This window comes from Mastigoproctus giganteus, chromosome 11 (assembly GCF_048544385.1).
Source record: "Mastigoproctus giganteus isolate SK-2022 chromosome 11, ASM4854438v1, whole genome shotgun sequence".
Classification (NCBI taxonomy): Eukaryota; Metazoa; Arthropoda; class Arachnida; order Uropygi; family Thelyphonidae; genus Mastigoproctus; species Mastigoproctus giganteus.
Genome location: NC_143585.1, coordinates 137,513,881 through 137,541,646, shown reverse-complemented (window position 1 = coordinate 137,541,646; position 27,766 = coordinate 137,513,881). Strand labels below are relative to the sequence as shown.

Genomic DNA, 27,766 nt, shown 5'->3' with positions numbered 1-27,766 from the left:
ATTTAAATGGAATGTCGCCGAAAGAAATTCATAAGGACATGCAGCAAACATTAGGGGAAATCTTGTACTTCATACGCGATTGTCAAAAACTGGGTTTCAGAATTTAAGGATGGACGAGACTTTTTTAAAATGCACCACGAAGTGGGAGGCCTGTTACCATGTCGACACCTGCAACGTGGGTACCATCATGACCTAATCATGAAGACCACAGAATAACATTGAAGAACATTGAAATATCATTCAACATCTCCCATGAGTGAGCTCATAATATTGTGGCGAATATTTTAGGAATGACGAAAGTTCCTTCGAGGTTGGTCCTAAAGCATTGCATGCAGAGCAGAAGCAAGGAAGGAATGAAGTGTTGTCATGGGATTATGCAACGTTTTAAATTTAATAAAGCTCAGCTTTGGGGCGGTATGTAGCTATGGATGAAACATAGGTGCACCGCTTTGACCCTGAAAAAAAGAACAATCGAAACCGTACAAGCATCTTTCTTTCCCCTCCTAAAAAGTTTCGAGTGCAGAAGTCGACTGGGAAAGTCATAACGTCCGTCTTCTGGGATGCAGGAGTGATCATGGTTGATTTCCTGGAAAGAGGTGTTACTATCAGTGTCTAGAGTATTATTCTAACCTACTGAGACGTTTCCGCGAGGAATTAAAGCTGAAGAGGCGCGGGAAATTGGCCAAAGGGGTCATCTTGCATCAAGACATTGCGCCTGCGCACACAGCATTTGTGACTCAGCAACACTGCGTGACTGTGGGTTCGAGCTATTCCAGCATCCGCTCTACTCACGGGATTTAGCTTCATCGTAATATTTTCTATTTCCAAATCTCAAAAACACAGAAATTCGACAGTGACACTGCTGTGATGGATGCAGTAAACAACTGGTTTCAGTCAAAATCTTCTGAATTTTATTTGAATGCTATTTGATCGTGCCAGAAGGTGCGTTGACTTAAGGGAGTGGACTATGTTGAAAAATGAGTTTCACAACTTTCCAGCATTCCTTCTAGGAGGCTAGAAACTGTTATACGTCCCCTCATAAGGCTCTTGATACTTTTCATGTGTTAAAATTGTTCTGAAATTATAAAGAAAGATTATAAACTACTTTCCAAATAAGTTATGCATATTTGCATCAGTAGATGTTTAAAGCACTTTTTTAATTGTGGATCATCATTTTAATAATATATATACTGGCGCCTCCGTAGCCAGATGGGAAGAAGTAGTAGTGCATAGCACACGCTTCTTGATTAGACCGGGGTTCGAGCCCGTAACCACCAAATACGGAGGATGCGGAAAGGTCAGGGAATGACCACCGCATATCCCCGAAGCAATATGGCCTTAGTTGCTAATCCTCCTAAAAACCAAAATAATAATAACAACAACAATAAATATACTGTACTGTTCTGCCATCTTTTATGTTATCATATTGACGGCAAAATAAAATAAAACGGGTTTTTACAAGGACTGAAGCTAACAGAATTACTGGTGGGAGATATTTGAACAGCTATAGCAGATCAGGATTTGCTAAAGAAGAAATAAACAGCGGGTGGAAGAACAGAACTATAGGGAAATCCAGCTTGGCGAGAAGTTAAAAATAAAGACCAAATTGAAAAAATATCGGAAGGTAGACCATAAGCGGAATGGATGTTTGTTTAGAAGGCATCTGTGTCAAACACGATTGAAATTTTTAGAAATGTCGATAGCGTCTTCTTGAGATTCTATGACTTTCTAGTAGAGTTTGTCCGTAGAGGAAAAACATAAGCCAAAATATTTCCAGTGGATCGACATTGACCAAACTGTATTGACGATGGTTAATCAGATGAAAGGCTTCAAGATAAATAGTTAGCAAATTTCTTGATTACTCTGGAGAGAATTGAGATAAGTGAAATAGAATGATCATTGAAGGCGGCGGGATTTGTCACTTTCCTTAGAAATGGGCTGCATATGAGCAAATTTCTGCGCAGAAAAAAATATACGACTGGAATAAGAGTGTAAAAAGAGATACAATTCTTGTTAATCTCTCTTTCTGTCGCTAGACCAAGGGAGGCACTGAGTGGGATATGTCTGGTATGGTGAGCGAATTTACAAAGCTCATCAGTGCAGGAGTTAAAGAAGGATGCCGATAAGTACAGGGTTGTTAAAATTAAAGTATCCCTATGTAGAAGGCTCTGGAGCGAGTTCTAAGGCTCGTACTGAAGATAAATTTGGACAACAGGTACAATAAAGAATGCGCTCGCCATTTATTGGAAAAACAATTAGTTACAAAATTTGTCACTATATGGCGCTGTGGCAATACAAATCACTTGAAGAACGCTACAATTGTTCAATGTGTCCTCCATTTTGGCCAACAGCAGTTTCCATTCGAAGAACAACATTTTCTACAGCAGAACGTAACATGTCAACTGGAATAGCCAGCACATGACGTCTAATGCTGTCCTTCAGATCTGCCAGAGTTTGATATCCCCATACACCTGGTTCTTCAAAAAACCCCCACAACCAGAAGTCGCCAAGATGTCTGGAAACAACGGCGGATGACCCGTTCGTCTGTAAAGTGTTGCCTTAGCAATCTTTGGACACAACGGTGGATGTGGGGTGGCGCACCATCTTGCATGAATATGATATCCTGAAGGCACCCACGTTGTTGCAGCTCTGGTATTGCGAAATTTGCCAACATTTCATAATATCGCTCTCCAGTGACTGAACAGGTGCGGGTCCGGTCGGTGTTACCTGTTCAAAAAAAATATGGCTCAATCATGAATGTGGCCGTAAATCTACACCACACTGTCACTTTTGGAGAATGCAACGGGACCTCTTGGATAACTAGAGGGTTTTCTGTTGCCCAAATGCGACAGTTTTTGTCCATTTTGTCACTGGTCCATTTAAGCAGAATTGGGCTTCTTCATTCCAAAGGATGTTCCATGGCCAAGTGATATCCATTGTCATTGGCTCCAGAAACTGAAGTGCGTATGCGAAATGAATATCTGTGTCACCATGCTTTAGCTGCTGTAGCATGTGCATCTCGTAAGTCAGTACCGCAACACCAGAGATGGGAGAAACCCCAGGTGCCGCTAGAACGCAAACATACCTCATACCGCAACACCTAACGCATTACTAGCCTTACAGTAGAATACGGCATGTCCACTTCACGAGAAACAGCTGGCACCTCGCGCTACCGCATGGAGATTGACTTGATAAATCCACGCCAGCCATAGCCACATCTTCAACACGAGAGGAGTCCACTCGTTTTCGACATCTACCTGGTTGAACACCAAGATGTCCTGTCGCTTCAAATTTCACAATCATTTTGCGGACAGCACAAACAGTCATAGGTCCACGTGGGCCTTGTGTGCTTCTGACGCCGGAATTCTCTGATAGCCGCAGCTGCACTGTTGCTGTTCTGATAGTACAGCTTCACTAATAGCGCCTTTTCCTGCAACGTTGGCACTGCTGCTGTAGTGCAGGCAAACATCTACTGTATGATCTACTGTATGACTTTTATACAGTATTAGTAGAGCTGAGTAGCGGCGCTGTGGAAATAACTTACGATTATGCAAATAATGTAAGTTATTTGCCTAATTTTTTCCCCAATAAATGGAGAGCATTCTTTATTGTACCCGTTGTCCAAATTTCTCTTCAGTACGAAACTTAGAACTCGCTCCAGAGCCCTCAACATAGGAATACTTTAATATTAACAACCCTGTACTTTATCATTAGATAAGGATGCAACAGAATTATAACGATAACAAGTAAAAGTATAAAATGGACAGAAATTATGCTTAGTAGCTTTAACAAAAACCAAGAAGGCTGGCCCACTATTTAGATAAGACTCAAGTTTCCAAATTTTTTGGAGTGTTCAAAACAGAGTTTGGATTTCTTAATAATTTGCTTAAAATTGCTGTGAATTTGTGTTGGCAGAAAATGACGTCGGAGACTTTTACTCAAGTCAGTTGTGATATATTTGATTCTTAACTTGAACATCCTTATTTTTTATTTTATTTATTTTTTTTGTAAAGCCATGGTTTATATACAAAGAACGAGGATTTTGGTCATACCAGAGATTAAGGCTTTCACCATTGAAACGATCTCGTAGTGTTCTAATAATTACGGATTCTAAATAGTATTGTAATAATAAAAAATATTCTAATAATAATTCTAAATGATTAATCTTTGTATATGCTGTTGTATTAGGGTTTAGGAGCATCAGCAACTAAGGCCATATTGTTCCTTGTATACTGTCTGTAAATTTCGTTTGTTCTGTGGTCGATTTTGTTTGCTGGATGAAAAACCCGACTTTGGGAGAGAAAAAACCATGCTACCCTCGGCTGAGTTATGAAAAAGACCCATAAAAATTCGTCACGTCATCGACAGGACTCGAACTCAGGTCTTTTCCAGTCTGTGTGGGGAGGACGGCGATTTTACCAATTGCTACCCACAAGGGCTCTTTGTATATGACTTAGAATTATACTGCCATTCGTATTATTATCTCATTAGGAATATTTTTGGATGCAAGTTAGCGCATTGCATCATTTCTGCATTCAGTTAAACTAACTGAAGTTGTAAAAAGGCATCCTTATGTAACATCTTGTATTATGAATTCTGTCCCAACGATAATTGCCTGTCTCTCTCGTACTTTGAATAAATAACGCTTCCCCAACAGAGAAATCTCTCAGTGGGTATCACAACCCAGGCGGCCGTTTCAAGGCTCATTGACTTTTCCTCTCATCAGTATATTAATATTACTAAGAAGGCCAGGTTTAAATAACAAATTTGTACATTTGACTTTGCCATGTCAGACTATCTTTACTGTCACTGTTTTCATCGTATAATGAGTTTTCTTAATAATTTGACTTTTATTTTCTAAACATGATTTTTAAATTCATATTAATAAATGAATTTATTAAATAATTCTATTAGTATATGAACTCTAAAATTAATTTTAAAGTACGTTCATCCAAAAACGACTTTATAGTTTTGTTTTTAAATTGTGTTTCTTATTTATAAAGTCGGGTGAAATTGCCATCAACCAATCTTATAAGTTCAATTCAATATTTAAAAATATAAGTCTGTGTGGCTGTTTTAGTTTTAACTATACATTTTCGGCCTCAGGTGTGCATATTTTACTTCTACTTCATTTTACTCAAACTGACTTAATATCTTTTCCTTCTGCTTTGGTGATTTGCATCACCATCTGAAAGCATTTAATAAGATAAAAAAAAAGAAATTAGGGATATTAATAAATCAAGTCTGTCTTTTTTTATAATATTAATATGTTTAGGTAAGAGGAGGACGGCGATTCTACCAACTGCTACCCACGAGGGCTCTTTGTTTGTGACTTAGAATTATACTGCCATTCGTGCAAATTGTTATTTTGAACGAGTAAGCCAATCAGATATGACTCACTTCATTTACCATGAATAATTAAAAAAGGGAGAATTCTAATACATTCGATTATTTAATGTTTTTTTTGTATTTACCTCTAATAATTCACTTTTTAAAATATAATAATTACCAGTTTATAATACATTTATTAATAATTATTTTAATTAAGAAATTTGTGTAATTTTATTGATGAATATTTAAATTCATAAGTATTGCATTTTGTGTTATGCTAATGTCTCTCTGACCTTAAAGACTTTTGACTCTTTGATCATAGCGGTGACGAATGCAGCGTGCTTAAACACGCGGAATTCGTGACAAGATACTGTACCCACCATTTATTGCTTCCCAGAGAATGTAAACGTCTTAATCAATTTAAAATGTATGATCTAACACCACTAAATGCTCTTGCGATATGAGAATAAGCGCATGACTAGTTTACCTAGTTTGTTGTTTAGCATATGCCTTCATGCAAACAAGACCATGATAAGTCATAAGTCAGTATATTGTGATTGATTTGCTTGTTTTGCAGAATGAAAACATCCGACGAGGGACAGAGATTGTATCTCTCGCCTGAGAGATTATCTCTTCCTGATTGTCCACCAATTAAACAAACACGCACACAGAGCTCCTCCAATGTAGACGTGCATCAAATTCTCTCCCTCTCCCAATACTGCTGTTTTGAGAAACTGTTAAATTTGCACAAATGCCAAATTCAGCCTTCCACATCCTCTGTAGAGAAAAGCGATTGTATTAACTATCAAAAAGGTTTTCAGTTCCCACTGCAAGTCTTTTCTACAGATACTTCAAAAAGTTCTTCTGCTTCGATATCTATAATTATTTCAATTGTGTTTTAAATATTTTAAAATACGTGCAGCAGCTAGCCAGCTTCTTATCACTGTTGTACTTCAGAATAAATTTCTCTCCTCTTCGTTCACCCCTTCAATCTCTGTTCTTTCTCTTTATATAGATTCCCCGAAAATTACAGGCTTCACTAATTGAAATCTGATTTTATTAAATTGTGCTAACTTCCAAACTAAATTCCACGTTGACTTCTTGATATTTCGTGAGTATTCCATGGATGAATATTTGGAATTGCTAAAAAAAGAATTTTTGAAAAGAACCAATGTTTCACTAAAAGCGTGATTCATTTCAAAGGGCTCATACAAGACTAAAGTCTTCTATGGACTCTCGTGTGTAGCACAGTTATAATCGCTGCTCTTCCCACGCCGGATGGAAAAGACGCAAATTCGAATCCCGTCGATGACACGAGGAATTTTTATGGGTGAGCTGGTTGTTTTCAGGAGAAGGTAGCATGCTTTTTTCTCCCGGAAACTCGGGTGTTTCGTCCAGCAAACTGGAAAATCTACGACAGACATCACGCAATTTACCGACATAATAATATATACCGCTGAATATGGTTTAAGTCTGCAATAAAACAATCTTGCCCAGTATGGTTTAATGGCAGGATCGGGCAAGAATCCTGAAACGTTATCTTTGTAATCAGTTTAGAAGTTAGCTAAAAGCACTTAATTAATAAACTAATTTCGCATTATCCACATGGTAAAAGAATGGTTCATTTCAAAAATCACAATTGTTAAAATCATTATTATTGCGGTGGTCACAAATCACGATAAAGTTTGAAATTGAATACCTGTGAAGCCCCGTTGATTCCTTCACGTGTGGATTGGAGTCTATTTCCTGTTCGATATTGTCGTCCTCTTCTTCCCAGTACGATCTTCTGTTAGCCCTTGATGCCCTCACTGACCGAGAAAATCGAATTCCTGTAGATTTACTGTTTTTTCTCAGCTCATTTTCTGCTGTATTAGCAGCCATGGAGAGAGCCATGTTTTGCTGGCGGGAACTTTGCTGGACGACATTCACTGCTGTTGGTAAAGGCGGCAGAAAAGGAGCAGCAGTTTCATGGGAAGGATCTTCGGGGGAACTGTCTGGCGTGGTAACTGTTAAATATAATGCAAATTGTAAAATTTGTTGTCACACTGTTTACACTAATACAGGTAGATAATCAATGATTTTTAGGATTGCAAAAGGTGGTAAACGGTAATTTTTCTTATATGGCTTACCATCGCATTTCGCTTATTTAGTAAGAGAACGGTCAGAAGCGAATGTTCATGGCAGGTGAGTAGGATACTGAGAGGCGTGTAGAATTGCCATCTCAATGGCCTGATTTGCTTCTCCTTGATATTTTTCTTGTGTATGTGTGTGTGTGGAGGGGGGGGGGGGACTTTGACGTCCATTGATTACCAGTGAAGACCTCGAACGATTTAGCAATTGAAAAAGAAAAGTCCAGATGATTGTAAAACTATTAAAACTATAGTTTTCAATTTGAGAATGTATTGCATGATCGGTAATTTTAATTCTCTTGTATTCAGAATTGTTCAGCAAAATGCAAGGTTCAGCAAAATTACACTTGGGGAATAGCAATACCAAAATAAATTATCCACTTAGTGAAGTTCAATTAAAAATGGAGGAAGAAAGGGATCGGGAAGTTATAATACGGGCAGATATAAAGTTTTCTGAGCAGTGTAAATAGGCAGCCAGGAAAGCCCATGGTGTCCTATTGATGATTTATCGAACGTTATCCTGTAGAGATATGAAGGTCATATTAACACTGTATAAGGCAATTGTAAGACCACATATGGAATACTGTGTTCAAGTATGGAGAGCTCATCTGAAAAAAGACATCGAGCTTTTTTGAAAGGGCCCAAAGACGTGCAACTCTTATGGTGAGATCGGCAAAGGTTCGACCATACGAAGAGACTCCGATTGTGTGGACTACAGAGCTTGGAAACCAGTTACCTTAAGGATGACCGGATTAAGGTTTATAAGGGTCTGAGATGAGTTAGTAAAATGAAAATGGAAGAAGGTGGAATTTTCATTGTTATAAAGAATTCTAGGACTAGGGAACATAAATTCAAATTACAAGGGTTGAGGTTTAGATTAGATTGTAGAAAGTTTTTTCTTTTAGCCCGCAAGTCGTCGATAGCTGGGACAAGTTGACCTCGCAGGTAGTTGAGGCTGACAGTTTGAAGAAATATAAAAGTCAACTGGATAGTTACCTAATTTGTATTTTCTTATCTACTCGTTTTTTTTTGTTTGTTTTTTTCAGCTAGTGCAGCAAAGAAAATATGGTAATAGCCATATAGTGACTGTGACTTCCTTGCATTATATAGCTATTACTATATTTTATTTTACCGTGAGAATTACGTCCTAAACGCGAACTGTAATGCATCTTTTATATTATTGGTCAGAACCATTAAATATGAACTAGTAAAGAGTCGTATTTAGACGAACTACATTACGTATGGCAACACATCATAACTCAGTATGGCTGTGTTGCTGCGAGACACCACCCTGGTAGGAAATTATTTTATATCTTTTATTGCTTATTATCAGAAGGTACTCGTACATTGAGGAGCAAATGACTGCACAATTAATAAGCAATTACCCATAACGGTCAAACGGACTAAAGGTTTTGAGAATGACTGAATTTCAGAATTAAATGGCAGAATGTCGGATGATAAATTACTCTGGCAATTACGAAAAGATAACGATTTTGTTAAACAGTGTAAGAGAATAAGCAGCATTCTTTCAACCTACCTCTGTCTTCTTGGGAACGCTGGCTGTTGGTATCTGCTGCACTTTCATCCACTCCACTGTCTTCACCTTGTGACCAGCTGTGCTGACTATTAGAATACCCTTCCTTCAGATAAATTTCTGGGTCAGTCGCCTAAAGGACCAACGTAAACAGAATTCAAGACTTGTTTATAGGCAAGACATGACAAACGCTTAAATGTTATGTACATACACAAATCAATACAAATAACAACTGCGCGCACGTCATATGATTCTTCTGCGAACTAAATTTTCATCCTACAAAACATACGCGATACACATGCCGCATCGTAGTAGTTCACTTTGCTGCGGTCTAAACCCGTGCCGTGTATGAAACCTAAGCAATGAAGGTGAATATGAAAAGAAGGATAATGTTTGAATGCATGTGAGATACTTAGGTGTTTGTGTTAGGGGGTAGTAGTAGTAGTAGCAGTGGCATTTGATGCAAGAAAGCAAGTGTATGAGCTTATGCAGCATCGGCCAAAAAAAAAAAAAAAAAATCACACCATTCCTTCCAAATGCCTGTCCAGTTCCTCCTTAAATTTATTCAAGCTATCAACTTCCACAACGACAGATGGAAGTTTGTTCCAGCAATTAACCACCCGCTGGCTAAAGGCAAATTTCCGCACATCTAATCTACATCTGTCTTTTCTTAATTTGAATTTATGCCCCCTTAGGTTCGTAATCTGAGCAAGCGGAAGAATCCCATCAGAATTCAGTGTGCTCAACCCGTTCAAGGCCGTATACACCTCAATCAGATCACCGCGCAGGTGCCTAGTCTCCAGCCACTGCAATTTGCAGAACTTAAGAATCTCTTGGTAAGAGGATCCCTTCATTCCTCTCACCAATCTTGTTGCCCTTCTCTGTACACGCTGAAGTAAATCTACATCCTTCCTAAAATGAGGCCTCCAGACCTGTACGCAATACTCAAGGCGTATCCTGACCATTGCCTTATACAGAGGGATAATCACCTCCTTTTCATTGCTAACAAAATTCCTATATATCATTGACAAAACCCCATGACCTTCCCTGGCAACCTGTCTGCATTGCTCAGAAAACTTCATATCTGACTGCACAATTACTCCCAGGTCTTTTTCATTTTCTACCACCTTAAGTGTAGTACCACACAGTTGGTACGTTTCTCTGGGGTTACTTCTACCCATATGCAGTACTTTGCATTTGTCAAGGTTAAACTTCAGTTGCCACTTCTTAGCCAATCTGCCCAAATTATCTAGATCCTGTTGCAGTAGCATACTGCCATTACTGTCATTAACAACCCTGCCCTGCCAACCTTTGTATCATCTGCAAACTTCGACATTAAGCCTGATATACCTTCATCAATATCATTGATAAATATACAAAACACCGAACCCTGTGGGACTCCACTAATAACATTAGTCCAAGAAGAGCAGCACCCATTGATTACCACCCTCTGTCTTTTCCCACTTAACCATCCTTCTATCCATTGTAGCAACTTACCCTTAATACCATTCTGCTCCAATTTGTACAATAGTCTTCCATGCGCAACAGTGTCAAAAGCTTTCCTGAAATCCAAATATATGATATCAAAATTATTTTTTCCATCCAGTTCCTTTGTCACCACATCATAATATCCTATAAAATTTGTCAGACAAGACTTACCTTTAACAAACCCATGCTGTGTCTGAATTATTGCTGCAGTCTTGTCTAGATGATCCTGCAATGCATCTTTAACTAGTGACTCCATTATTTTACCCGGAACAGAAGTTAAACTAACTGGTCTGTAACTGCTCGTGTCACCCTTCGATCCCCCTTTGTGAATTGGGGATACATTTGCACATCTCCAGTCCGTGGGAACCTCCCCTGAGTCCAAGGACGCTCTCATAATTATGGCTAAGGGTTTGCTTAGTTGCTTTGCCGCCTCCTTTAATATAACTGGATAGATCCCATCCACCCCAGGTGCTTTTCTTATGTTTAACTTCAACAATTTCTCCTCCGCTTTGCTTTCAGTTATTACAAAATCATTAAGTATCCTGCTACAATTTGATAACCTTCTGCCATTTTCAAACCTTAATAATTCCTTATGTGTGAATGTAGATGCAAAATACTCATTCAGTTTGTTTGCTATCTGAGCAGGATCATCAACAGTCAAACCATCGATGTCAAGTGGACCAATCAGATTCACCCCTTCCTTTTAGAGTTTATATAAGTAAAGAAATCCTTGTTGTTTTTCCTAGCATCTTTTGCCAAGGATTTCTCGTAATCTGCCTTCGCCTGCCTAACATCCTTTGTCACCTGATTACAGACTAGCTTACATCTGCCATAGGCTTCTGAGTCGATTGATAATTGGTGCTTTCACTTGTGCTTTAAGCTCCAAAACCACTATGAGGTTACAGTATATTGTGTCCATAATTACCTGTATTCTTCGGTCGGTTTGCTGTTTTCTTACTCAAACTGACTAACTCAGACGTTGTGAGAAAGCTCATGTGGACATGTATTTAAAAAATTAATTTAAAATAATAAATAAATAAATTGTATACAATTTATGTTAATAAAGAATCTTATCTTTCTATACATTAAAATAATTTTCCTCCTAATGATATTTATTCAGCCAGTGGGAGAAGAGAGATGTTGGTTATGTGGTAATACGCAACAAAAATACATAGCAGAAGCTTGTTTTGCTGTGGTAAAACAAACTTCTGTTTAAGCGAGGTCACCCGCTATGTTTATCTAACGTGACCACACGGTACCATTCTTGATTTTCGTATGTAGCATATTTATTTAAATAAACTAATTTTTTTTTGTAAAATAATAAGAGAAGTTAACCTCAATATAGTACGTAGAAACACTTGCGTATGATACTCTCCAGAAATTAATTTCTGGAGAGTATCATACGGAAGTGTTCTACGTACTATATTGAGGCTAACTTCTTTTATTATTTTACAAATATTGATATCAACGTAGAACGTATTGGGCATCACAGCTCTGATTCATACTATCTAATTAAATAAACTAAATGCAAAGAGGCATAATAGTTTAACAGTTTAAGATTCTATATCTATATAATATCGGTGTAGATACACCATAGACAACTCCTAAAGAAAAACTACGATCGTAGTGTTAAATGCACCCACCGATCAAAAGCCAAGTAGCTTTGAAACGGTGCCATCGGATGGTGGTGCCCACCGAGAATAAGTTTCAATAGTCTTCTCTATTAGTGAAGCGTTACTTATTCAAGGTAGTGCAATACATGGTAACTCTTTGTGAAGGATGAGCACAATATGACATACAGATGAAATAATGCCTCTCACACTACGATCGTAGTTTTTCTTTAAGAGATGTCTATGGTGTATCTACACCGATGTTATATAGATATAGTAACTTTCCCTGTTGATTTATAATATAATAGAATATAGGAATTATTGAGCACTTAATAGCTCTCAATTATCAAATAGATATAGTAACGTATTGATGTATTAATAGCTGGGGAAGAGACACAGAGTCGAAACTGTCTGTAAGTATTTTATTTTATTTTATCAAAAGAAGCGAGCGCAGCCCCCTAGTTATAATAAAAAGACAATTCGGTATTTGTTAATCCTAGAACAAATAGTTTCTTATTCAATGAGCCATGGCCTGTTATTATATATAGCAACTCCAACACAGGCGTAAACCATTCAGCTACTCATCTCGTTTGCCATAGGTTAATTATCTCCTTTATACACCGCTTCTTTTCCCTTTTTAATATCTACCTGAGTATCAATTGTAATGTTATGAAACATAGCGGGTATCTTCTTCTTAATCCATAACATAGTCCTCGGTATATCAGGAACAAGTCCAAAGGAATAGCCCCGGCCAACACCTGAATTGCTGCAGTAGATACGGTTCTAAACACTCTCAACATGCTGAGAAGCATTGATCTTTGTATAGAGTTGAGTTTTGCTTGGTATCTCACCAACGCAGCACGATGAAACCAAGTGCCTGGTGCTTATGTTGTTATGAGGAGAAATACTGCCTTATAATATAACGAGAGTCTTGCCGGATAAACCCCAGTCAGACTTAGAAACACGAATAACAACACCAGAGTACTTTTACTTTTTCACTTTAGCTCCTTTAGGTCGACCAGGATCCAATTTACTTTTAAAAAAGCATCATTTTAGTTTTATACGGATTAATAGTTTAATTAATAGCCACTGTGAGGTTACAAGTATGTTGTATCCATAATTATCTGTATTCTTCTGTCTGTTTGCTGTTTTCTTACTCAAACTGACTAACTCAGACGTTGTGAGAAAGCCCATAAAAATTCCTCTCGTGACGAGGAATCATGCTTGCCTTTTCCACCCGGTGTAGGAAGGACAGTGATTATAACCACTTTTCTACCCGCGATGGCGAATTTGAGATATTAAAAGTAAGCTTTTATATTAATAAAGTAAAAATCATAATTCTTCAGCTTTATATTTTATTCAAGTGACTGAATGGAATAAATACTACTAGGTTAACAATAGCTACTATGACTTGTCTCATTCATTTAATGGTCTGAGACAGGACTTCTCAATGTCCGCACACTAATTTTTCGCAAATGGATGAAAATGCAATTGAAAGACCATACGATATTCGTGCAGTTCCGTTAATTTCAGATTGACTTGACCCACACTATAGATAGAGACCATATGAATTAGAATACCATAAGAAACGGTGTATAAGGACCAAAGCACTCCAGCTGGCAAAACCTTCGAAAACAAGCTTGAACAACGTTCCTTAACTTCCAGATTTCGACAGTAATGTGCTACATCTCCAATTCTCAACGTATTCCATTTTTTTAACAAACGGTAACCCAACTCCTGACGATTCTTGTATTGTTTGCAGTCTGGCATCTTGAAATAAAATTCTTCTTCTTCATTAGGAATTTTTCATTGCGCAATGGGGTTTCCTCGACCTAAAAAAACTTCTATTGTTGTAGTCTTTTTCGCCACAGTTCTCTGTTTTCTATATCTTCCTCTCTCAGTCCTCATCTTTCCATGCCTTTTCAGACTCCATTCCACACCTCCCTTGATCTCTCTCTCTCTCTCTCTTCCTGGTGCCAACCAATTCATAATCACTTTTGAAAGAAATGAACAGATTCGACGAATGATAGAAGTAAAAACTGATGTAACTGATGTATTATTGGGAGAAAGACGGCTTTATAATAAAGAAGGGTTCGTTTTGAGAGTCCTCACTCACTCCGTATAATTGCGACAGAGAACTTTTGGTCTTGGAACTCAGATGCTGTAGATGGGGAAAGAAAGACAGGCGGTTGTCTATTACTACTCCCAGGACTTTTGTCTGTCAATGAAAGTTAGCTGGGTTCCATTGATTTTGACTTGGGGGCCTCGTAAGTCCAGTTTGTTATTAAACACCATCATCTTAGTTTTGACAGGGTTAATTTGCAATTTGTTGATTGTTGTCTAGTGAGTACTCGCTGTGCTGTGGATTCGAATGCTGCTCTGGAATGACCAGCGACCACGATGGTGAGGTCGTCGGCGAATGCTATGATTTTCGTTTTTTCAAAACTGTTACTGAGTCAGCTCTGGAGTACCATATTCCACACTAAGAACCCCAGGACAGAGTCCTCGGGTTCTTAGTGTGGAATATGGTACTCCAGAGCCCCCCCCCCCCCCCCATTAACTATTATTAACTATTATTGTGCGTTGTGAGAAGTAGTTTCTGAACAGCCAGTAAAGATTGTTTGGGCATTCTGCTGTGCGAAGACGTCCCAGTGCACTTTCCCACCATACATTATCGAAGGCCCCCTCGTAGTCAATAAACGGAGCGAGTTCATATTTGGATTGCGAAGTTTCCAGATGCAGAATCAAATCAGAGAGGGCATCTTCACATGATCTGCCCTGGGTTAATCGATATTGGGCTGGTGAAATCATACCTTTGGAGATAAAGAGATTCGTGATTCGGATGGCCATTAGTCTTTCCAAGATCTTGCCCAGGTTTGCCAGCAGGACAATTGGTCTGTACGAACGAGGGTTCATTATTGGTTTATTTGGTTTTGTTATTAGGAGCAGCGCAACCTTCCAGGGCTGGGAGAACTTTGATTTTTGGAGGCATTTATTGTACAATAATAGAAGATGTTCTGGCTTTAATTTGTAAAAACTAATGATGAAGGCATATTAAATTAAATCGAGTCCTGGGCATTTTTTGGTATTTACCTTTTTGAGGACCTGATTCAATTCCAGGCTGGTGAAGGGTTCAGCTTGAGCCTGTGTTATATATTCGGCATTCTTCTTCGGGATACTTTTGTGTTCCGGCAAGTCATTCTGAGTGTTGTCGTCCGGGAAGAGCTTATTTATGATGGCACTGACAGTCACTCCAGTTGGTGGTTTCATTTTGGTCAGCCAGTACAGTGCCAGAGATATCTGTTGTGAAGGTTTTTCCCCGTGTGATTTTATACAGTAACCCCCAGGGGTTACTGTATAAAATGGTTTGAATTTCCAGATTCTAGGACGAATGTAGCCCAGGTTTCTCGCTTTCTAGTTGCTATTGCCTTGGTGTATGTGTTCTTTTTATTCAAGTATTCCCTGTGTAGTCTTTCGACGTTGCTGCTGGCCAGTTTCGTCAGTTCTCATACTGCTTTCGTGCGCGATGGACTTCCCTCCTTAGTTTCATAAGTACCGTGTTCCACCATGCACAGGGTCTGTTGCATGGGACTTTCTTCCTTGTTGCTCTATACGAGGCTCTGGTAATTGCTGTTTGTATTACTTCACTGTATTCTTCTGGTGTTGCTTCTTCATATTGGAGATGGTCATGGGTTGGAAAGTCTCTATTGATGGAGTAGTCGAAGGCATCCCAGTCGACTGTTCTTAGGGAAACCTTACTAATTCTTGCACTCTTTCCTTAGTAGGTGTCGGCAGGCGCCTGGTTCCAATGTGAAAATAGATGACCCGATGGTCACTTAGCGTCCAGTCCGACATTGTGACCCAATCCCAGACGCATGCCCTTAAGTCATTGGTGGTTAGTGTGACATCAATATTAGATTGTCCAGTGGTGCTGCAATATGTCGGAAGGTTGTGGATGGTTAAATTTCTGTTCAGAAGTAATTCCTCTAAAAGTCGCCCTCGTGCATTCAAGGGAGTTGAGAACAATAATGGGGATTTGGCATTAACGTCTGCTGTTATTAGTATACTGTTAGAGTTAAGAAGGTCTATGGCAAACTCAATATATCTTAGGAAGTCATCTATGTCCCTGGAAGGCAGACAGTAGAGGGAGATGATATATAGTGTGATTGAAAAGAACCTAACCTGGATGCAAGTGGCAAACTTTGTGCAGAGCCCGTGAATTATAAGGACATCAATTTGCTTGTTGAGTACAACTATGCAGGTCTTAGGGTCAGTGTTAGCTGGCTGTATAAGTCTTGTCTGCATTGAATAGTCCACTATCTTGTGTGTGTTTTCTGCTGGGACTTTGATGATGTATGGCTCCTGTATTGCAATTATGTCGATTTGGTGAGCCTCGGCTGCCTGTCTTATTTCATCCGCAACTGTGCGGGAACGTTGAGCGTTTATCTGCATGATGGATGCATAATTTAATTGGACTGGAATTCTGGCTATTACTGGCGGCTGAGGATGATGCTGCCGGGGCAGGTTGTTGAGAAGTTAGATTCTTATCCATTAGCGGTCCTTTGCCGTGTCGTTTCTAGAGCTCGTTGATACTCTGGGCAATTTACCTCTCTAACCGAGTGTTGATGGTCTTTCTTTCTCCGTTTGCAGTTGATGCAGCTTGGAGGTTCGTCTCGGTGCAGACATTCAGCATGAACATGTCCGCATGTTGGAGAGGTGTGGGTGCAGTGGACCGAGGTGTGCCCATAGCCCAGGCGAAGGAAGCACTTGGTTACCACAGTAAACGGCCTGAAGTTGTGGGAACTACAGCTCAGAAAAATTCTGTTCAGCGTCATAACTTTTTTTGTAACGGTAGGGGTCTAGTGTTATGACTCTGTGGGCATTACAGCTGCCTTTCACACTTGTGGAGAATCTGAATGTTACTCCTTTCTTTATTTCACCCAAGGTGACTCCATAGTCCACTAGTTTTTTGTGGTACATTTCTTCTGTTCTTCTGCCAACTCGTCGTTGGTCATCGAATTGGGGACATTATAGAAGATCACTGATGGGTTACTCATCTTTGGAGGATCAGCTGTGACCCCAGCAGTTTGAAATGAACTCGCCATAGAGATGTTTTCCAGGTCCTGTTTTGAGGCAGTTTCAATAATAACTCCTCTGTTTCTTATAGGGAGCTTTATTTTGATCGATTTAAACTCATTCTTCAGGGTGTTTTGAACAAGGTCCTTTACCGCGCTACTTGTTTTTAACTCAGAATCTTCAGTGGCTCTCAGTTGAAGGACATGTTGCGGTCTCCGCATTTCTGATCTATTTATCTGCAGGTTGGAGGTTGATTCTGGGCTGGTTCTGGACGGCTGTGTTCTCACTGCAGCAGCAGCATAGGTGCGTGCTGGTGGGATTTCCAAAGGATGGCTCGGGTCTTGTTCAGAGCTCTCTGAGAGATTTGGTGAGAACTTGGGGACGGTATCAACCACTTTTTCTAATAGCTGGATTTTGGACTTGAGTTCAGCATTAACTGCTTTGAGTTTCTCATTGTCTATTAGGAGAGCTGTGGAGATAGTTTCCAAGTTATTCCATAGCTATTGTACCGTATTGCTAGCTGACTTTGGAATCCTAAAAAAAAAAAACATGATACACGCACAAAGGCAGCTTTGCAGGTTGTGACTGGAAAACAAATTGCCTATTAATCTGCATTTGGTGTATTGTGCATTGGCTTAATTCATCCGCCGTGGCATTTCCTGTTCTTTTCTGAATATAGAGGTAGATATCTTAGCAGATCTCCCAGGAAGGAAAGGGCAAGAATCTGGGATGCTTTGGTAAAAGTCTGGTAGGAGCGTTGGAGTGTTTGTGATAAACGGCAGATTACACAATTTTTTCCCAGATTTAAGAAATGCAGCCTTGGTAAAATTCAAATGGTTTGCCCCAAACTTACAAGTTATGTTCTTATTGACTCGTCATGGTTCGATTAATTCAAAGTTGCATGATTTAGGAATTACTGAAAGATCTAGTTGCCATTGTGGCGAAAGAGAATCATGGGAACATTATGTACAACTGTGAGGAGTACAGCGATCTGCGAATTGAATTGGTATCTCGGGTTAGTAATCTCAATCTTATGGCAGAAGGCTGCGAGACAATTCGAATTGATAAACAGGAGAACTTCTTGGCTTTCCAAGCCTTTGCAACTGCAATATTTCTTAGGCGGAAGACTCTTCTGCATCTGGAAGCCTTGGATTTGTAATGCGGTATGGTGTACTGGCGAATTACCTAAAGTTCTGTGAAATCGCGGAGGCTTGAGTCTGCTATATCTGCTGTAACTCCAACTCCTTGTGCTGGCATTTCTATTCTCGGCAGCTCCTGGCACCGCTGGCTTTCCAACAGACTGTGAACAGATGTAGCTCTTTCCAATGAAGTTTGGACTTTGTTTGAAATTTAATTATATCTATATTTATTTTTTTAATGTAATTTGATTATTTTCCGTTTGTTCATATCAATCTTTTTTGGTCATGGCAGGTTTTTTCCCTCCCTGTACTTGGGCAAACAGGAGAGGAAGTATATAAGAGTACTGCTAAATTATGTGTAACTGACAGCCGGGTTGCTATTGGTTGGCTGGGACCGCTTTAACTAATAAATATCAATGTGCTTATTACTTGTCGGCAAAAAAAAACAAAAACATTTTTTTCGCTCCGTTAAAATTGGTGGTGATTCTTGTAGAATCTGACGTTGCTGAATTCAAATATAGCAACCATATTGCTGTAACACCTTTTGATTTTAAGGGGGAAGCAAAAAAAATTTCATATATTTTAAGAAAATGTTACATTTTCTTAAAATACACTTATTTTATCGTTTTTGCCTTTTGTCAACATATTTGGACTCCATTTTCCCTGGTATCTTTTATTTATTTATTTTTTTTTTTGTAACATTTTCAATGCGCTAAATGTTGAAGAATGGGTCCGTTAACCTTATTCTATCCCCAAAAATTTTTATCCCATAATAAAACAATTACTTTATCGTTTTCTGCCTTTTATGATCGTCCATTGGTGTCTTCCCTGCGAGATTCCAACAGTAATCTGTCGATATATTTGTACTCCATTTTCCCTGGTATCTTTTTTTATTTAAGAAAAATCTTGGTGAACTTTCCACCATATTCATTGCAGATCGCTCCCAAGTTTTCAGAGAGAAAAAGTCTAAATGGGAATGAAGGAAATGAAGCTTTAACGACATGTTGCACCCACAACTCTCTCTACGCTAAAATTAGCTCACCCACAATTTCACTGCAATTTTGTGATTTCTCATTGCCTGAAAAGTTCCGGCATACGCTTTCGAATGCCTTATAGGCTCTTATTTCTTTATCATTTAATTTTTTAGTGAATTCCTCATCTTGGAATAGTAGTTTGATTTTGGGACCCACAAAAATAATCTCTCTTTTATCTTGGCCTCACTGATTCGAGGAAACTTTTGCCTCAAACAGGAAAAAATCTTTCTCCTTTTTTGTCCATCGCTTTCGCAAATATTTTTTATCAAACCAAGCTTGATGTGCAGTGGAGGTAAATAGATTTTTTACTTATTCACCAAAGGCGGATGCGCTACATATTTCTGGCCTGGTATAGTTTCTGAATGGTTTGGCCATTTTTTTTACCCTGTAGTGGCAATGCTTCGCTCAGCTGTCCCACTCGCATAAAAAGCAGCAGTATTTAGTTCATCCACCTTGCAACCCAGGCAGCAAAGCTACCACTGTTAAGTCAACACAGATATTCCATTTTGATTCTTCATAGCATATTTTTTGTAAAAGAACCGGTAGGTTATCGTACGTTTCCTCCATGTGAACTGCATAGGCCAATGATATAGATGGATACTTATTTCCATTGTGCAGTAAAACTGCTTTCAAACTGACCTTGGATGAATCAGTGAAAAGCCTGCAATGCTCGGGGACGTGCTCCAGATGTAACTCTTTCATTAATTCCTTGACAGTTACAATAGATCAAAACAGCATCCATGGAGTAACAAGTCATTATGTTATATTGCCTCTTCCTATAAAAAGACATCTTGGCAGCCTTTTCAAGAAGATTCCGCTCTTGAAGCCGTGATCCTAGTAATTGAGCCTTGGTTTTGTAGAGGTTCAGTGTCGAATGTTATTGAAAGCTCCCGAATACTCTAGAAAAAAAATAAATAAAATAAACAGTTAAAATAGATGGAAAAGATGGTTAAACAAACTACAGGTCTTGGTTTTTGGTCATTAGCCAACGATATTTCAAAACTGATGGTGGTGAGAACTTTTTAAGCACATATCTGAGTTTTTGAACATGTTTCCTACAAGAATCTGTCAAAATTATTTCAGGGATTAAATTGATCCCGACCAGTGTTATTGTAATATTGTGATGTTTTCAGTGATTGAAATCGCGTTTCCCAGTTTAATCTCAGAAAGTCTAAATCAAATTAACGAAAACATGTTTCTAGTAATAATCTTGTTTATGCATTTGTATGCAGTAATGATTAAAACGGTCACAATATGTATTTACATATACAGATGCATATAATCCAATCTTACTATTATTTTGAACCGAAAGATAGGGGCAAAAATCTACAGAGGAATTTTACAAAAGAATATCGGTTTTCCTTTTTTTTTCAAACGAACCTTAGCCATCCACAGAAAGAGGATAGTAGCTCATTAGTAGATTTTATTTTACGCTCCTCACGTAAATCAATAACTTTGCACACCATGACTAATAGTGACTAGTGCCAGGCGCACTGAAGCGACTCCAACAGTTCAGAGCAGCTCTGTTTCCTTGGAGAACATTATACTTCCGGTTTGCTCCAAACAGAACTCCTCCAGGCTGAGTCAACGGACGCATACAGTCTTTACTGCGAATACAAATAAAAAATTTATCTTGTCTGGGTGCAATTACTAAATTAAGCAAAACTTTCAGCTATGATCGGCAGTCAACATTGACTTGCATCGGCCGTGCAATTAATTGCAACCAGTCCTACGTTAAAGAGATCATACGGTCTTTGCTCATTACGTAATGGACAGCAGCGATTAATTACCTCTATGCGAGAAGCGCACTGCGGTGTTGTATGCTGTGAATATCGAATGCAAATGTTGTCATTCGTCATCAGCATATTTCATCACTGCAAAGCGTTTAATGTTCCCTGAAGGATAATTTGGGTTTTTTTTTCATTGCTGTAAATCAACACACACACCAAGCAATTCGCACTCGAGGGTAACGCAATTACTAGAATCGCCATTCTCTCCACACGGGGTGGAAAAGACCAAGTACGAATTCCGTCAATAATGCGAGGAATGTTTATAATCTTTTTCACAACGTGGCTGAGTCAGTGGGTCTCAGACGAGCGTAGCACGGTTTTTACTCCTGGAAATTTGGGTTTTTCGTCCCAGTGACTTCATAGTAATAGTGGCATGTGGTGCAAGGAAGCAAGCGTATGAGCGTATGTAGCATCAATCAAAAAAAAAAAAAATTACACAACCATTCCCTCTAAAAGTTTTACCAGTTCCTCCTTGAATTTATTTAAGCTATCAACTTCCACAACGACAGATGGAAGTTTGTTCCAGGAATTAACCACCCGCTGGCTAAAGGCAAATTTTCGCATATCTATTCTACAATTGTCTTTCCTCGATTTGAATTTATGCCCCCTTAGGTTCGTAATCTGAGCAAGCGGAAGAATCCCATCAGAATTCAGCGTGCTCAACCCGTTCAAGGCCGTATACACCTCAATCAGATCACCTCGCAGGTGCCTAGTCTCCAGCCGCTGCAATTTGCAGAACTTAAGCCTCTCTTGATAAGAGGACCCCTTTGTTCCCCTCACCAATCTTGTTGCCCTTCTCTGTACACGCTCAAGCAAATCTACATCCTTCCTAAAATGAAGCCTCCAGACCTGCACGCAGTACTCAAGGCGTGTCTTGACCATTGCCGTGTACAAAGGGATAATCACTTCCTTTTCCCTTCTAGCAAACTTCCTGTATATCATTGACAAAACCCCATGACCTGCTCTTGCAGCCTGTCTGCTCTGCATTGCTCAGAAAACTTCATATCTGACTGCACAATTACTCCCAGGTCTTTTTTTATTTTCTACCACCCTAAGTGTAGTACCACACATTTGGTACGTTCCTCTGGGATTACGTCTACCCTTATTCAGCACTTTGCATTTTTCAATGTTAAACTTCAGTTGCCACTTCTCAGCCCATCTACCCGAATTTTCTAGATTCTGTTGCAGTAGCACACTGCCATTACTGTCATTAACAACCCTGCCAACCTTTGTATCATCTGCAAACATCGACACTAAGCCTGATATACTTTCACCACTATCATTGATAAATATACAAAACAACAGTGGGCCCAACACCGAACCCTGTGGGACTGCACTAATAACATTAGCCCACGAAGAGCAGCGTCCATTGAGTACCACTCTCTGTCTTCTCCCACTCAACCACCCTTTTCTCCATTGGAGCAACTTACCCTTAATACCATTCTGCTCCAATTTGTACAGTAGTCTTCCAGGCGCAACAGTGTCAAAAGCTTTCCTGAAATCCAAGTATATGATATCAAAATGATTTTTTTGCATCTAGTTCATTTGTAACCACATCATAGTATCCAATCAAATTTGTCAGAATTTAATTTTGGCGCAGCAGTCCAAAAAGCAAGAGGAGGTTCGATGACTAATAGAATAAGTCCAACCTTGCTTTTCATAACAGTCTTCTATGAAGTGCCCCCCATATTGTACTATGATAATCAGTTAGCAATTGAAAAATGTGTTACTTTCTTATATACCTCAGAAGTTCTCCCCTCTTCCCGAATTTAGACCCTAGTAAATTATCTATCCTTTAATAGGCAGATGGTGCATTTAGTTGAAATTAGGGACTAGAAATTCTAAGCTCCCAGGGGCCGAATCCTCTTCTCATTCCAATTAATAGAATAAGTTAAGAGCCCTTTCGTGTTTAAACTACGAAGGTGGCTTGAAAATAAAAAAGAAAAATTTACGTAAACAATTCCTTATTGAAACCCGTGCTAAGGGAATCTCATTTTCCAACGTAGTCTTCCTTTTACATTAAACATCTTCCTCCTCCATCACAGTGCTAATGTCTGGATACCGCCAGATAATAGTTTTTGCGGTCTTGTTGAACCACTTTGACACGTAAAACAACGACAAGCTGATGCGCCCTCTGTGTTTCTGGCTTCGATACTATGAATCTTAAGAGGATGATTTCCTCGACCGTATAGCTGCTGGGGTAAGTCATAGTCATTTTCATCTTCAAAATAAGCGAGACAGTAAGGCGTGACATAATTCCAGCTCCCCAAATCTGAAAATTTTGGCCCATGCCATCTGCAGAAAGCTTATCGTAACGGTATTTCAGGACAAAATGGAATAGATTTGGAAAGTTTATGAATAAGTGGACTGAAATACTTTATGAATATAAGCATTGTACCAATCTTCATGGCGAGATGAAAACAGCTGATCTCGCCATGAAAATCAAATATTAGTTGGTCATTTAGTATTTTAATTAATAAATGATGCAAGGAACTTTTTCAACATCTGCTAGCAAACAAAAAAAAAATTAAACACATTCATTAACGTTTTTCTCATTGTCAAAAAGTAGCTACCCAATTCCACTTTGAACTTTATTAAATTCTCCAACTAGACCACCGTGGAAGGCAATTTATTCCACTGATGTTCAAAATTCTGCGCGAAGGTAAGCGTCATGATATCCAGCGTTCTGTTACTACCTCAGATTTTATATTTGCGCCAAGTTCTTGTTTCTCCTACCAGTGAAAATCAACCTCCCTTGTTCATTTTAATTATCCTTTCCAGGGCGTTGTATACATCAAACAGGTTCCCCTTGATGTCTGGTTGCCAACCTTTGAAGTCTACATCCCATCGATCATAAGAATTTTTATCCGTCTTTTTCAGAGCGTGGTTGAGTTAGTTGGACTCAGTCGAAGGTAGCACGTATTTTTCTCCCAGAAACTCGGCTTTTTCGTCCAGAAAACAGCAAATCCACCACAGAACACATGCAATTTACAGACAATATGTACGGCGCAATATAGCCTAGGTTGCCGATGCGTCTAAATCCCCTACGTAACAACCAATCATTTTGAGGCGAAACGCCAGGTTTTGGTAATTAAGTAGAACCTGGTTAACTACCAGAACCACCCTTCCGATCTTTAAATTACCAGCAAAAACTTTGATAACTTCCTCTGCACTCCTTTATCAATGTCATTAAGGAAGTGTAGAAATAGGAGTGGCCTCAGTACTGATCTCTGAGTGACCCCAAGATGCTAGTCCATCATGAGGAACATCTATTTATGCCTACTCTCTGTCGTATATCTTTTAACTACCCCATAATCTAACGAATTATCTTACCAGTAATTACAGTGTTCTTCAGTTTATACATCAGCCTTTCATGTGGAATCCACTCAAAGCTTTACTGAAGTAAAGGAAAATAATGTAAAAGTTCTTTTAAAGCGCTTTGAAAAGAAAAAAAGGAACGCAGCTCCTGTAAGTTACGTGTGAGTAGTTAAGCAGTAATTGAAATCTAGCGTATTTACTGCTGTTTTTAGGATGTTTCTTTCCTCATACGAGAAGAAAATTGAAGAATAATGTTCTTGACTCATTACATTGAGGTAAACCTGTTATTTGAAAGATGCTATTACACTTTGTTTCCTACATGAAGCCATTGATGAGGAATCATTATGGCCAGTCTTTCCAAAAGCATATCACTGCTTGCCATCAGTGGTTTGTGATACGCGGGAAAAAATAAATAAGGTATCAGCAATCAAGTAAGGTTTGGGATTTTACGAATGTTTTTATATTCAGCCGAAAACTTCGAAAATTTTAATCGAGTTTGTCCGGATTACTTTTCTTTGAACTGACAAAATAAATTTCGGAAAAAACTAATTTGAAATATATTAACTGGCCTAACTTCTAATTAAAAGCCAGCCTTCAGTTTTGTTTAAAATAAGTATAAATGTTTATGTAATACAAAATATTTTACAAAATATTTATGTAATACACAACACATTTATTTATTTAGGAATTTCTCATGTAGATGCAGTTTCTTTACTACATGAGAAATTATCAGCTAAATTAAGTACTGCGAAGAATAATTCCGAAAGTAACTTAATCTTCATACTCGAGACACTGAAAATCATCTACGGACTCGAATCTTATTCGAAGGCATCGAACCTTCATCATTACCATCTTGCTTTTGCACTATGCTTAGCTACAGGTGTGGGTGTTCTTTCTTCTTCACGGTTTTCCCTAATTTCAGAGGAAATAAAATGAATAATGAGTGAGATACCTATACGTTTAGTTGCATCAAAGTTTTTCGTATTTGAAGTGGCATCAAATTTCATTAAAAATCTTAAATCTTAGATTTACTAATACATGTATATTAATTTTGCTTCAATAACATGTATGATACAAAAGTTTATGTACTTTTTTTCTCTACATACGAAATAAAATCTATTCACCTCTAAATTAGATTAGACGTCACCAGACATGCAGCTAAACAATTTTTAAACAAAATGGTTGAATGAATGATTGCTTCCTTAAGCTTGTTACACAATTTTACAACTAGGTAAATACAGTACTCTATACAAGCCAATGCTATCACGTTGCTGCTGAACTAAGTTTTGTTGTACAATTCAACGAGGTGAACTTATTGGGATACCTGCTCCTTAAACAAGGTGCTGGTATATAGTATTCAGAGAAGATAGAGACATGATCGTACGAAAAACTGTATGTTTGCAACAGGGATACTGATGTTTTAACCTGAGTATTCCTATCGTATCACAGGGTATCAAAAAAAAAAAAAAAAGGAAAAGTAAACACGATTGAGAACCCCTGATCTATTCAGTGAACGTATCTGTGATTTGTCAAACCCTGCCCATGCGCGAAGTTGGTATGCACTTACTTTGCTCCCAAATAATACAAAATTAGAGAATAAAATCAGCACCCAGCTGCCGTTAGTGACAGTGAAGTTTAATTTTATAAGCGTAAATGCTGTATTCATAATACTTTCAATTTAGTTACCTCGTGGAGAAGAAAATTGCAATATGGTTCCCATATTTATTTATACATTCGTAAACATTTCTGTGCCACTGTAGTCTTCAGTAAATAACCACTGATAGAACAACTTTTATTGTTCTCACTTTCCAAGGTTTCAACTGTTTTGATAGTGCAATATCCAGGAACTTCATTTAACCCCACTCCTCTGGTGTGGGCTGCTTTTTTTTTTTTTTTTATCTGAACAACTTCCAACACTTCCTTATTTCTTTCTTTTCGTTTCCTAAAAAGAACTTTTAACATTGAATTTTTGATGGGCCATGCTGCCTTCCTTTTCTGTCTGTTTCTGTCTCTTTTCTAATATTTATCTCCAGTACTTCCATGTTTGTTGTATTCTGTATATGCAGTATTGAATGTTATTTTAAGTAAAAATAAGAAAAAAAAGAGATACAACTACTATCTCTGTATGGTCGCCTCTGACGGCTATGCAAATACTTGATTTGCTGTCGATTCGTGGGTAACCGTAGCCGATTCTAAACAGCCTAAGCCCTATCATAGATAAGGACTCCGTTAGGAGTCCTCACTTAAGTCACTGTAGGGATAATAGTGTTCTCAGACACAACAGAAAAACATAACACAGTGTAGCCGTTTACTTTTTATCAAATTAAACATTTAGATATCTATAATTTATAGATGTATTCATAGATGGATGTATTATACATATAATTTACATTGACTTTTCCTGTTGTTACTGATGTTTAGATACTTTCTCCACTCTATAGATAAAAAATAATTTCCTCTTTTTTTATAAATATAATTTTTTTATAAAAATATAAATTCTTTATTAACAGCACTAACCTGGTTGCTCTTTAATACTTATGAAATGAAATATTAATTACCACGAAACAAATGCCTAAAATTAATACTATAGTTAGGGTAATACTTAGCAAAGTGGTGCGATTTTGAAATTAATTTGACAATGAGAAAGCAATTCTCATTGTCAAATGCACGATTCTCCCCTCCAGGTGACACACCCTTACACCTACCAAAGCGTGAGTGTCACTCACAATAAACATAAACGGAATGAAATACAGACAGGGGACTCAAACACTTCAAGGGAGATCAGAACATGTGAACTTCGAAAGGAATCAATTTTGGTCGTTGATCGCTATGTAACCAGATATCAGTGGATGTTCCTATGCAATCCGAACACAAAGAAAATAAGGAAGAAACTAAAGCCAACATCATAAAGCATGCCATGGCTACCATGCAATTCAAAACGTTTATTTGCATAATTAAATTTACATTTCCTTTCTTGCGTTTGCTTATTTTAACCTACAGATGGCGGTGGCCATGACATGCTTTGATTTTGACCTTGGTTTATTGACTATTTCCTTTCTGTTTCGGAGTACACAGGGATATTAGTTGACGTTTGATTGGATAATGGTCAACGACTGAACACGATCCTTTCGAACTTCATATGCTGATGGTCCATCGAACAGGTGTTGCTTGCTAGTTCCTGTCTAATTCAGTTTATTTTTGTAATGAAAGTGGCACTCATGCTTTTAGTGCCATAACGCATATCAAAATCGCAGTAATGAAATATTTTTCTAATAACAAGCTATCAGCAGATTACGTAGTTACGTATTTCTTTCTTT

The 27,766-nt window shown here is 38.4% G+C and overlaps 1 protein-coding gene across 1 annotated transcript in view; it reads right to left on the bottom strand.

Moving 5' to 3' along the window:
• LOC150078461 (uncharacterized) overlaps window positions 1–27,766 on the bottom strand; it is a 285,117-nt gene that overhangs the window by 117,275 nt on the left and 140,076 nt on the right. Inside the window, exons 6-7 of the mRNA XM_090384573.1 lie at window positions 8,998–9,127; window positions 7,031–7,337 (exon numbers count right to left, since the gene is read on the bottom strand). Of these exons, the coding sequence (XP_090240699.1) occupies window positions 7,031–7,337; window positions 8,998–9,127 (437 nt within the window). The remainder of the gene's footprint in view (window positions 1–7,030; window positions 7,338–8,997; window positions 9,128–27,766) is intronic.